Source organism: Gopherus flavomarginatus, chromosome 8 (genome assembly GCF_025201925.1).
Source record: "Gopherus flavomarginatus isolate rGopFla2 chromosome 8, rGopFla2.mat.asm, whole genome shotgun sequence".
Classification (NCBI taxonomy): Eukaryota; Metazoa; Chordata; order Testudines; family Testudinidae; genus Gopherus; species Gopherus flavomarginatus.
In genome coordinates this window covers 38,645,186-38,659,197 of record NC_066624.1, presented here as the reverse complement: position 1 = coordinate 38,659,197, position 14,012 = coordinate 38,645,186, and the positions used below count along the sequence as shown (strand labels likewise).

The window sequence follows — 14,012 nt, the reverse complement described above, 5'->3', positions numbered from 1 at the left end:
GTGCTGCTCTGCTGGTACATTCTCTACATTCAGGTCGATGCACCTTACTCAACACCTCATGCAGTTCTTGCCATGACCTGTTCAAAGTAATCTCAGAAGTGTGTACTGAGCATTGCTTTTTCTTTTGCCACTGGGCTTGTTACCACCGTAAGAACTGACAGATCTAACTAAGGGTCCATCCTGGTCCAGTACCTTTTCTCTAACAGTGGCCTGAGCCAGCTGCTTCGGAAGAAGGTACAAGAAACCTCATAATGGACAATATATGGAATAGCCTTCTTCACAGGGAATTTTTTTATTCCCAAATATCGGGCTGCAACAGAAGTTGGTTAATGCCCTGAAGCATATAAGGGATTATCCTAGCTAATGTAATTTTGAATGTTCTTATTTATATAAATGTCTAATCCTTTTTAGAATCCTGTGAAGCTTTTGACCTCAGTAGTATATTGTTGCTTTGAGTTCCACAGGATGGTTTTGTAGTGTGTGAAAAGAATAACTCTGAAGACCAATATAAGCTGGATTTTCTGTTTTGCAGGATGAATGGATATGGCGAGACAGTGCTACCCCGTAGGGCTCCTTTTTCAGCAATACATTAGTCGTTGTCCTGACTGCCATTTTCTTTGTACCTTATGTACTCAGCAGCACGGCCAGGAAGTTCTACCAGCCTGTAGCTGGCACATTCAGCAATAGTTTGTCTGTATTCACAGGAGACCTTCATTTCTTTTCTGTTAGAATGGTTCAGAGCTGAATGTGACATGCCAAGTTGAATAGGTTGAATTGCTGTTGTACTTTGTCTCTTCCTATTCTTCTCAGGTATAAGGTGATCCTCTGTTCCTGATCTTGCCTCAAGTCTGCTTTAGCTGTGCAACACTTCAACTTTTCGTCTGTTTGGCTTATTCCACACTGAGCAGCAACACTTTGCTTGTGTGCTAAATGAGCAAGATCGTTGTGTAATTCTCACAAACCCGTAGGCAGTTCCTGTTTCAGAGTTGCAGCTAGTTCTAGTTGCCTACTGGAACGTGCATAGAGATCAATGCAATGGAACACTCTTTTTGTGGTTTTGAATTGTGAATACCTATGAAAGAGATTTTTTCCCCCTAGATAATACAGCCAGTATAAGTCTTGCTTCAGGGTTATGACATCATCCTGGCTAAGAGAGACTTTATCTGATCAGACTTGACATGACAGTAAATCATTGTTCTTTCTTAAACCCAGCAGTTCAACTTTCAAGGACTTAGAGGGGAATAGTCTCAAGGATAGTGGGCATGAGGAGAGTGACCAGACCGACAGTGAACATGATGTCCAACGAGGCCTGTACTGTGATACTGCCGTCAACGATGTGCTGAACACCAGTGTTAATTCCATGGGGTCTCAGATGCCTGAACAAGGTAGGTTGTGTCACTGCAAAATATTGTATGTTAAGAGAGAGATCTGTGGAGCTTTCTGACTGTAGTAACATTAGATAGCTGGATGCTGATGGCTAGAATATATTCTTGCAAGGGTGTACATTAAGGATGCTTAGCATTTACTGTATATAGTGCTTTTCTTCTTCCAAGTGCTGTATAAATATAAATTAATCTTCACTACCCCTGTCAAGTAAGTAAACAATGAGGATTATTCTCCATTTCACAGATGGGGAAACTGAGACTCTGCTGAGTTTTTATGTGAAAGCTATTCAAGTGGTAGAGTTAGATTTAGAGCAGGAGCTAAAGTGTTTCTGATCAGGTCCTTACTGAACTAGACCTCACTTTCTTAATCAAAGATCACATGCCCTATTTTTGACACTCTGTAGCAGGATTTCAGTAGATCGTGAGCAGACATCATCCACACAACATTTTGAAAAGGTCAGCTGAGCATATATACACGTTATTCACACATTCCACAGGAGATTAGCTCAGTCTAGTGGGCGAGGTATTTGTGTCTTTCCCTCCACCCCAATAAACTGCAGTTTCACCTGTTACACATACCCATATGCAGAGTTGGAAAATCAAGCTATGATCTAAACCCAAATGAGTGTTAGCTGGAGGAAAATAGAAGAGTTCAGCTGAGCCCATTCCTTCATATGTACTTGAGCATGAATGTCGCTTTTAATGTCTTACTGATGCAAACATCCTCTGCAAACATCCTGTCATTTTCAATTAAGATGTATGAATGCAGTTTAATGCTCAAGCTCAGGGAAGCCTTAGGGATGCTTGGATATCTCTAGAGAGAGGCTGTAGCTGAGGCTCAACTGGAAGCCCCACTGCTAAAAGACTTAAGGATGTGAAAACAAGTGCTGTGATTATGAACTGGGCTTCAGCTGTTGAATTCAATTCATGGTAAACATCATTAAAAGCCTTTGTTTTGATGTAATAAAGAGAGTCAAATGGGGAGAGTTCTTACCATCCGTGTTGTAAAAGATTTCCTCTAAAAGAAACAATAATCACTACGGTAATTCCTAAGGGATGCTGTTAAATGACCATAGTTAACCCTGGAAAACTGTGCAAGTTGGAGTACATAGAGGTCACCTACCAATTCTATATTGTCAGCCACATTAACTGGAGAGCGGTGACATCTACAATGATAATGTATTTTCCAGACAACCATACTGTGGCTAAAGATGAAAAAATTAAACATTTATGTAACTATACAGTGGCAATTTAATTCTCCAAGGACTAGCACTGTGTCCGAGAATGCAGGCTGATAGGTATTGTTTATTATTCTTCTATTACAAAGAAATGCTTTTTCATTTCGATCAGGAAAAGGTTTCCTAAGATGGTCCTTGCAGTAAGAGATGGCTCTGGGAGCGAAAATGCTCATAATTGATTCCTGTCCCGTTGGAATGGTCTGAACAACATCTGTTAATTTTTTTGTCACCCTTTTTTAGCAAAAACCAATCTTGGTGGAGTGCCGGATAGGAATTGACAGAGATTACATTTCTGACGAGGCTGTGCACTGCCTGCAGTGTGCATGAGATAACAATGAGAATGAATTGAGAGGAACGGGCTGGAGTCAGACCTGGTCAGTAAAGAGACACTGGTGATAAATTTGGTTCAATATATTGGAACCAAATCTTCCAGTATGAACTGCTAGTGAAGACAATTAGGTGGGGGAGATCCAAAAGCACATATTGGAGTCAGGTGCCCAGCTCCCATTGACCTTTAATGGGAATTGGGTGCCTATCACATACTGTGCATTTGCAGAGCTCCCTCTTAGCTGTTACTTTGTGGGAAACTCAGTTAGTTGTAACTTCCAGCTCTTGTTCATTAATATTTGTCACATATGGGAGTATCCTCATGTTTATGCCATGCCAGGATTATTCACCATGCTCTGATTCTGCAAATCACTTAAATACATCATAACTTTAAGCACATTAATAGTCTCATTGACCTCAGTGGGGCTACTCACATAGTTGGAGCTAAGCAGGGCCTAAGGGCTTGCCTACACTTAAAATGAACAGCTGCACTGCTGTAGTGCTTCAGTCTAGACACTACTTACACTAATGGGAGGGATTTTCCCTTTGGTGTAGATAATCCACCTCCCCAAAAGGCAGTAGAATTCTTCCATTGACCTTGCACTGTTTACATGGGGACCTAGGCCAGCTTAACTGTGTTGTTCAGGGGTGTGGATTTTTCACATCCCTGAGAGAGAGTGAGTTATTTCAACCTAATTTTCAAGTGTAGGTCAGGCCTAAGTGCTTTACTGGGTTGAGGTCTGTCCTGCCCTCCCAAAACTTGTGGCTCGATATTGCCATCTGACTGGGTTTGACTGAACGCTCTCATGCGAGCAGAGGTTTTTAAATGGGATTGGGGAAGACCTCTTCTCTGAACCCTGTGGTAGAGTAGTGGAAGACCTAGCTATGCGCTCTAAGCCATATGCATTTATATGGTTACAGCCTGCATCAAAATTTTGATCTGGATACTACATGACTGAAGTATCTCTACACAGCCTGCTCATTCTAAAACTGCTCATTCTGGTGTCTGAGATGCTTCTCTACATCCTTTTCTGCTGATGGCATTTCACATATACATATACTTAGAGAACTAACACACTGAGGGAGGGCTGTATTTGGATCTGGTGTAAGATACGTACAGCTCCATTGGAGTCACTACTTACATCAGGTCTGACTTTGGTCCTACTAACACTGTTGTAATGGCTATTTTTAGAAGTGGGAGTACTCTAGGCCAAGCATTGGACATCATTAGTAGTATTTATGTTAATATTATGCTAGCATTCCTGGGCTTGTTGTGGAGCTACAGGCTGCTTCCACCATCAGCTGCGTGTTTCAGAACGTGGTTGGGCAAGTATTGTGGCTGCTCTAACTTTCTCCTGATGTCTGTCTCCTCTGGCATTCACAGCTTCCAAAAACTAGGCACCTGTGTGCGTGTGTTGCTGCTTCCAATTATAAAAAGGTGGGTACACACTGTATAATAACACATATCTGAGGCCCCATCTTCTCTGCAGCTAAATGGACCCAAGTTCTGTTGCAAGGCCCCTGGATTCTGTGACACGCTGATGCAGCATGCTGGAAATTTTGTGGTGGCTTTGTTTGGGGATCCGAATCAACTATGAAAATGAATAACAGAACCAGTCAATGCTCCTTGTGTTATTGATTTTGGTATTCTCTTCCATTTATTCTACGTTCTCTCCTTGATTTCACTTTTCAGTGTCCCGCAGAGTTTTGAATTGACAACATGACTGCTTCAGAGGAGATCATAGGGGGAAAGTTGGAGGCTTTGGCAGCTGGGTGGGGAATAATTGGGCTTTTGGCTGCTGATGAGACACATGGTCCATCTGGGAAGGTACTGCTCAACATGAGTGTGGGTGGCAGAATCTGGCTCTCTGTTACATGCCTACAGACACAATTGTTGCACAGTTTTGAGCATTCTCTACGTTTCCAGTAATAACACTGAAAAATCAAAAATCTGAATCGGATACACTTGTTTTAGATTACTGTGACTCCCTTCACTACAATGGAGTAACTTGTGATTTGCATGTGGTTAAATTAAATCAGAATCAGGCCCCAAGTATCTGGAATATAAACCCAGTCATTAGTTTAGTGGGCACTCTCCTGAACCAGTAAACTATTCAGGATTGGTGATCTAGGCAAGAAGCAAAGTTTTACATAAGTGTTCTAGAGCTGTAAGTAATCTGCCTTACTATTTCCATTTCTGGCAGCTGCGCAAACAATTCCTCTTCATCAGGCAGGGAATATGGCTCTAGTGGCCTAGCTAAACATAGATGGAGAAACGAAATACTAGGTGATCAAGGAATCCCTTCTCTTGGTCAAAAGGGCTTTGGAAAATGTCCTGCCCTAGGGCAGGCTGGGGTGGGTATAAAGGCAGACTGACTGATCAGAAGACTGTTTAACCCAGAGGAATGAATGGGATCTTGCCTGGAAAGTCATCAACATGGTTGTTGAATAGCAGCAACAAGAGTTCATGCACAAAATCATTAATTTTTGTAGCAGATACTAAAAAAGAAGGTAAGGAAGAGGAACGTTTTCAGAAGCTCACTCGTTCATCGAGGCTGTGCCTTGCCCTGATACTTAGGCTGCAGAAAATGGTCAAGAAAATCAAGGTAATTAGACAAGAGTAGTAATAGTCATTCTTACAGGGTTCATGAGACATCCAAAGGATTCAGGAGTCTTCCTTATCCACTCTGGGTAACTCTTGATCTGCTGATGTGAGATCCTTATTAGCATAAAACTTTACGGCCTATGAAACATCTTGATATCAAGGGTGCTTCTGAAAATTAGGAGCTTCTAACAAGATACTAATTGCTATCCTGAAGGCCCAATGAACTTTAACCTTTAAAATACACTACTGGGTATAGGATTGTTTCTGGGGTTTTGATGAGCGATGGGGATTAGTGGGATCTTGTTTAGGCACATCTTGATTCTTGAGATTTTATATTTCCTGCAGGAAGGAGTAGACAAAATTTGATCCAAGCTTCTGCCTATAGTGCTCTTGGAGAGGCAGGCTCCTGAACACTCTCATTCAGCATTCTTAAGCCTGGGTAAAAGCTTACAGCCTGATAATTAAAGTCAGTAGCAAAACTCTCATTGAGTTCAGTTGGGACAGACCTTTGTTAATAGATTCTGTCCTTACCAAGCAGTCCTGTACTGGCACAATGTGTTCATAACCTAAAAAGCTGTCTTGGCAGCTGTAGATTAAACCCTCTACCATGGAGCACCTGTTGGCACTCTTAGCAGTCAGAAGGCGTGGGCTGATTGGCCATTCTGGGTGGGGAAGGGCTTTGCATCCCTGTGCTGGTAGGGAGTTGACCTCCATGCTGGTTGTGAATATGTTAGCATGATTGGGTGTATTGGGTAAGGACACAGGATCGACACTAAAGGGTCCATTGGCTTGGAACCTGCTGCTGAGGGACAAAGACCCTCTACTCCATGTCACAGGTAGGAGTAGTGACTTCAGTGGGCTAAGGACCCAGTAGCCTGCTATAACTTGAGGGAAAATTTCATCACTCTCTTCCAGTCCCTGTGCAAGATAGCTTCATAAAGCCAGTTGCTCTAGCTTTAGCTAGAATTCAGGAGTGGTGTCACATAGGCCAAATACGCTCTGGGAGGTATGGGATGTGCAGAGTTCAGCCCTCCTGTTTCTATGGGGAAGCTGCACTCAGGAGGGATTAATTCCTGAATGACATGCATGCAGTGCAATGATAACAGTGTGTACTACTCCCACCCCCTCCCCCACATATGCACACCCCTTCCCTACTTGGGAGTTTGTGTGGAGAAAGGGGGGGGGGCGGGAAGTCACCTTTTAGTTCTGGCAGGGCTATGTAGGAAGGTTGCTGCTGAGGGGTGCTGAATCAGAACATTTTCTAGTTATCCTGATTCTGCCCTGCCTTGTACTCTTGCGCCTCAGCTGATGCAAAGGAATCAGGTCCATGATATTATTAAACCCGTCCTAGATTTTTGTTTTTGTTTTGTTTGTTAAAATGAAATGTGTGACCTGAACTACTTGACAGTGTCCCTTTAATTGTGTGGCTTTGGACCCTGAAGTTGAGAGGTGCTGAGCATGCACTACTCCACCAGAAGGCAATGCCTTTCCCTCTTTCCTTTGGTAATCATGTAGGTACCCCATAGTAAAGTATCACCTCTAAAACGGCAGATCCTAAGGTCAAGGGTAGCAGCATGTGGTCAGAAATATTATCTTGAGCTCTGCTGCTAGCGTATTTTAGAAGTCAGAAGCATGCCCAGTCCCTCTTTACCTCATGATCTTAATTATTGATTATAAATTCATCAGTTGAAAAGATTGCTTTAATTGCTGTAATATGCACCCAATTTGGAGTTCATTACCACACTGAATTGTTTTCCTTTTCCTCCTAATTGATACCAAATGGAACATACAGGAACACACACACTAACGTTTCTTTGCCTTTCTCGACTGAATTTACCTACTGCAATTTAATCATTTGTTTATTTCTGGAGATGCAGGGCTTTGCAATTTAGTCAACATATTTATTTATCAATTCTTTCATCAATTGAACGCTCACATAGCAGGTTTGTTTGGAAAAATAAGGTTTTGAAGAAACTGATTCCTTTTACACCTAACTGCGGTTGCACCTTTGGTATAACAATGTGCTGTAGAATGCCTAATTCACTGTTGCATCACTCTAGTTTTTATTCCAGGGTACTAGTGCAGACCTCTAATGAAGGTGCATATCAGCTACATTGATGTTTCAGCTCAGTATATGAAGCATTGGTGGAAATCACAATTTCCACACAAAGTAAATGATTTCCACCAATGAATCATATACTGAATTTGAAATATCAGGTAGCTACTGGTGCAAAAAGTCCAGCAGAGAAAAGGCCTCAATCAAACAATGGCAGGTTACAACGCTAGTGGCAGAATGTTTTGGTTTTTTTTTTTTTTTTTTGATTTTGAAGCTTCTTAACACGCATTCCTCTCAGCAAAGCGGGAAATTTGTGGTGTGGAATATTTTCTGACATTGCAAGGCAGTGTGGTGCTCTGTTCCATAAATGGTGGCATGGACCAGATGTTCATAGAGTAATTGAAAATTCCATTTTATCAGAATAGCATTTGCTGTCAAAAAGTTTTGTCTTTACTTCAACAAAGAGGTTGATTAGATCCCTAAGGACCTGAATTAGCATTTTTGAGGCTAGATATAGTGTTTTGCAATTCATGTAGTTATTTCTCCCTTGGTTTTGCTCATTCAGAGTCTTTTTTTTTTTTTTTTTTTAATGCTTTCGTCCTCTTGCAAACATATTAGTTGCAAAAGTTTAGTTCTCTCTCTCTTGGTGTGTGTGTGTGTGTATAAAATATATGGAGAAATATTTAGATCTCTTCAGTTACTTTTTCTCACCTTGTTGTGAGCCAGAAGCATACATGTATTTTAAAAACATAAGACATAGAAACACTTGCTTATCTAGAAACAAAAGTGTAACTGACTACTTCAAATATTTGTTAGCTGCAACAGAGACTTCAAACTTATCTGAATTCCCATTCGTGGTCAATATTTTTAACATCTGTTGTAAGAAACAGTGTCTTGCTCAAAGAAGCAATGATTCATTGTTTATAATAAAAATAGAATATGAGGGAAAAAATATTAGAATAATCACACACAAATCATAGGAAGTTTGTGGTAGAAATTACTATAGCAATAATAGAAAAGCTTTAAAAATCAGGGTGAAGGAGTTTGATAAACTGCTTTGTTCACTCATGTGTATCTTCAGATAATTGATTCTAAAAGCACCACTTTTTATTTTACTAGTAACAAATCAGCAGCAAAGAGTGGCAGAAAATATCATCATCTTTAAGGGCCTGATCCTGCAGACATGCATGCGTGGGTAGTCATTTGCGCTGGGAGCGTCAAGGGATCTTTGAGTGGAAATTAATTACATTTTTATTCCCAATTTAAGGCCCACTTACAATGGTCTGGCAGTGGAAAAGAGGCCTTAGTGTAGATAACTCACATTCATAAGTATTTGCAGGATTAGATCCTATTCTGTCCTATACAGGTTCTTATACTGTACTCATTTCCATAGGTATCTCAGAGCACCTTCCAGTAGTGCATTAAGCAATTTGACTAACATTTATAATTGGAAATATATATATATATATAGCTGACATAACTTGTTGATTTTGGTCCTTGTTTCAAACAGACATTTTATACCAGGGTGTCTTTTTTGTACTGCAAAGTCAGTTAATGCCGTCTGTTTTTGTACCCATATGAAGATTTGAGTGATATACTCTAGGACAGGAGTCAGCAATGTTTGGCACACGGCTCGCCAGGATAAGCACCCTGGCGGGCTGGGGCAGTTTGTTTACCTGCCACGTCTGCAGGTTCAGCCGATCGTGGCTCCCACTGGCTGCAGTTCGCCCCTCCAGCCCAGTGGGGGTGGCAGGAAGCGGCGCAGGCTGAGGGATATGTTAGCCACTGCTTCTCGCCGCGTGCCAAAGGTTGCCGACCTCTGGTCTAGGACTTTGGATGTAGAAGCACTGCTGCATTTAAAAAACAAAACAAAACAAAAAACTGTTTAAAAAATCTACTGTCTATATTCATATATGCGGTATAAGAAATGAAATCTAAGGCTCCTGGTTCAGTGACAGTATATTCCTTAAGATGGATAACAGCCATGAAGTATCAATTATTGTAATGTTTCTGATTTATGTATTATTACATTGATCATTTAGTAAAAGAGCTTAAATACAAGCTCAATGGTATAGCTGTAGTGTGTTCTGGCTAGCTTGGAAGGGGGCAGTCCAGCTTGTGAATGAATTATGAAACCCAGGAAGAAGGGATTGTGGAATGTGGTTGCGCTGAGTTTTAGAATAAGAAGAGGAGTTGGTTGTTGGTTTTGCACTTTGGATACTCAATAGGTTATCATTTAAGAAGTACTATGTTAGTGAAAGCCTTCAGCATGTCTCACTGGAGTAATGCTGAAAGGGGCTAGTGTGTGTTGTGAATGGCTGATATGACAAGGCTATTTTTGTACTTAGTGGAAAATTGTGTGTACATTTCTCCCAACTGCCTACTCTCCTTTTGTGAAAAAGGCTAATGTTGCTTCCACATCCTGCAGGCTTCAGATACAGGGAGCCAAACTGGAAACTCAGATTGTTAAAGGACTGCAACGCCTCGCTTGAGAATCTGAAAAGCTAGAGCTGGGCAGCAGGGTCAGGTTACCCCCAGTTGTTGGACTGTAAAATATTTAACTTCTGCTGCAACAGGCCAGGGTGGTAGTCATTTGGGGTGGCATTCATTTAATATGCTAGTGATCTGTGCATGAGACGCATAGGGGGGTATCTGAGGTTTACCAACAGTTGATCTCAAAGGTAGTGGAGGAATTAGTAGACACTAGAGAATCCTGAGGGCAATAGAGTTGTTTGTAGGCATTAATGGATCCTCTGTGTTACTTCTTTCTTAGCTTTGTATATTCAGTAGCTTTTAAATTTCCACATGTACAGTTTGATTAAACCCTGCACTGGAACATGGTGTCAGGTGAAGAAAAGGAGATACTGAAATATTTATAGAAAAATGTAAAATCAGATTTTAAAGCAACAGAGTAAACAATAAACAGGTTTGTATCCCCCTTTCTTTGGGTAACAAATCATATCTTATATCCTGGGCTTTCTGGAAGGCTTTTCTCAGTTTTCAACCTTATCATATTAAAGATCACTCTTGGAATATCTCTTTCACTAAAATTAATCAATCCAAGGTCATAGAAGTTAGATCTTGTAGATAAATTGAGCCCATTTTCCTGTATGTGCAGGAAATAGTCCTCCAGATTGGAACATACTGGTGATTTTTCCATCTATTAAAGGTCACTTGCAAAGGAAAATTCCTTAATGATGTATGTGAAAGTTTGTGTGGTTTCTTAGTTAACTTTTTCCCCTCTGTTGTTTTTTTTTAAATAAAAATGTAGGTCTTGTCCAACTTATGTTTTAGAATGATTCTCTGGAGAGCTCTGAATTGGAGAGAGAAAGGGAGCAAAACTTAAATGAGAGGGGTAGTGATTTTTATTCAAATGGTTTAAACCCATTAGTTTTGTATTTGCTTTTGTTAATGTCTATTTAACTCAAGTTCCTAGTGCACAGTTTGAAGAAAAGATCTCTTTGTTACAGTCCAGTTAACCTTTTCTCTGGGTCCTCCAAGTCATCCTTTTGCAAAAATCACGAAGATAAGACTTGGTATTTCTGATATTTCTAAGATAAACAAACAACTCGTGGCTTCGTTCTCCATCATAAACAAGCCAAAAAGTGCACATACTCCTTTTTTGCCCTTTCCCAGTCACCTCTAAGGAAAATATTAACTCATTCAATCTATCACCACAATGAGGTGTGGTAATGGTTAAAGTAATCTGTTTCATATTTAGCAGTAGGGTAGGTGTATGAATAAAAACTAGCCTTCTGTTAACACAGCAAGTGAGCACTTGCTGATCTTAGACTGTAATCAATCTACATAGCTAATGAGTTTGAAAACTGACTGAACTGCTGGGGCTGGCACCAGGAAACTTGCATTACAAACCAACGATCTCTTATTAACCTTTTGTGTTTCCTTCATGACACTAATTAGAACCAAATAAAACTACCACGTGTGAATTGCTATGTTAAAATACAATTTTCAAAGGAAATATGATCAACTCCAGAGCTCCCAATTGCCAGGCCTTTCCCTTTAATTATGATTGAGGATGGCTGTGCTGCTGTTTAATGAGAGGCTCATATGATTAATGCTGTAATGTTACTGTAATTAAAATGGGAGAAAAAAAATGTCATTGGAACCTGTATAATTTACAGATGTCTCTACATTCCGGTGGTGCAGCAACAAAAAGTGTTGCATTTGAGGGATTGTAAAATTTATTCTAATTAAAATTGCCAGATTGACTAAACAACAGGTGACTTACGAAACCCGGGTGGCATGCTCTTTGGGTGAGAAATCACTCTGAAATCAGTGAACTTTACAAAGCTGTTTGTTGTGCTACTAAATAAGAAAATGTGTACTTACCATGGCAACCTGCATCAATTTTGCTGCTGCAGTAAAATACAGGGCCCTTTATTAAAGGAATAGTCACTATAGATGGTGGAACTGAGCTGCAGCTTCTGCTGATTTTCAGTACATGATATCACAGTGCTAGTAGTTAAAGACCAGAGTTCTGTTCACAAGCCAGTCACTATCAAGTTAAACCACTTTCTGGCTTATGTAATATTGCACTGTGGTGGGGTGAAACTCCGTCATGAGCTGGAAGAGGGTTAAGAGTCTATTAATTATGGCAGAGGTGCAATAGATGTACCTAATTAATTGCTTCTCAGGCAGAGAGGTTGGAGTGGGAGGCATCCGGTGATAACTTAATGTACACTTGGGCCCCATAAAAGAAGAGAGAGTTCGTTTTGAAGAGAGGAACCACAGGGAGCAGCGAGACACTGTGAAGTGGCCTGAGCCAGCAGTTGCAAGAGAGCAGAGACCTCAGAGAGGCTCATTCCAAGGGGCCAGTGCTCAAGGCCAGAGCTGGCGGAGAAGACTCTGGAGCAGCTGAAGGAGGAGCTCAGAGAAGGGTTGATTTGCTGATTACTCTGTTTACTAATTTGAGCTAGTAGATGCCTCTCAGCAGGACTGAATTATGTGCAGAGATAGATGACCTACAGGTGGTGCTATGGATGCAGATTCTTGCAACATCACTCCTTGAAGCATGATGGTGAGTGTGCCCTATAACACGTACCCACAAAGTCTGCTGGTAATGTTGATACAACTCTGTACAGACTTCTCAATATGAGCATAATATCATGTTCTGCAGTGTTCCATCTGTGAGTTACATCACACTCCACTGAGGAGCACTGAATGTTCTCTTGGTCTTATACATAGAAAACTCTGTCACCTTCGCTACGGATCTGTGTAGAGATCAGATCATAGATATTTAATACCAATAAGTAGCCTTATTTGCTCAGTTGGGGGAGAATGCCCCACATCACCCTTACCCTGGATCAGGTCTCCAAAGACTTATGGCTTTGACCAAAAACACTTTCAACTGTCAGCCACCATAGTCCCATAACCACAAGAGCTAACATACTGTTCACACTGGCAATAGAAAGTTGAATGCCCAATAGCTGAATGCTGTCTGATCACAACAGCCATCAGCAGTTGAAGTGATGCCATGGCCAGTAACAGCCTTTCATTCCATTAAACAAGACTTTATTTTTGTCATGGTCACTTGGGTGTAAATCAGATGTTTGATTTTATTCCCCATGGCAAAATTGGTACAGTAAACAAGTGTAGCAGAGAAAAGGCATGGACTCTGCCTGGTTCAGGGTTCTTTAAAGTAACATATTTCCATTATAAACAAAGTTGTAGAGAAGAACAAATGCACCTTCATTGGATAAACAAACAAGAATCTGCAATATTCTGAAATAATACATGTCAAAAATGTTGCAATTTACAGAAGGGAACTGTACCCCTGAGTTTGTTCTTAAGCTTAGAGCCCTGCATAGATACAAAATTTGTATCAACATTCGATCTGCAAAAGTGATGCGCAGATATAAAGTGGATATATGTGGATTTGCAGGGCTCTACTTAAGCTTTTACCAAATGATCTGTGTAACAATATAAAAATCAGAACTGCTGTAATTGACTCTACACAGTAAAGAGAGCGTCCAGCTTTTATCCATCTTAAAGGATATGCTGCCACTCAAGTGGGAGTCTCAGATTTATTTCTTATACAGCATATATGAATATAAGATAGATGATTTTAAACAGGTCACAGAATTATGAAAAACTTGTGAAGCCCTTAGTCACAGGGTATTCAGGCAAATCTCTCATTGAATTCAGTGGGAGAAATTTACTTGAGTAAGGGCTCCAGAATCTGGAGTTCTTAAGTCAGTGGATATGACACTGTCTGGGAATCAGAAGATCTGGATTCTATTTGTGAGTCTGTCACTGATTTGCTGTCTCACATTGGGCAAATATTTCACTGCTCAGTGCCTCTGTTTCTGTTCCCACCATTTGTCTGTTTAGATTATGAATAGGGACTCTCTCTCATTAGGTATTGGTTACAGTAGGTAGCA

General features: G+C 40.7%; 1 protein-coding gene across 3 annotated transcripts in view; it reads left to right on the top strand.

Annotated features, from left to right (window-relative positions):
* The window catches only part of PCDH19 (protocadherin 19), a 118,754-nt gene that overhangs the window by 71,701 nt on the left and 33,041 nt on the right, over window positions 1-14,012 (top strand). Inside the window, exon 4 of one of the 3 annotated variants that reach the window (XM_050965007.1) lies at window positions 1,216-1,385. The exons of 1 other annotated variant lie outside the window; for it this stretch is intronic. In XM_050965007.1, the coding sequence (XP_050820964.1) occupies window positions 1,216-1,385 (170 nt within the window). Of the gene's footprint in view, window positions 1-1,212; window positions 1,386-14,012 lie in introns of all 3 variants that reach the window. One more of the 3 variants, XM_050965006.1, reaches the window with a different exon arrangement.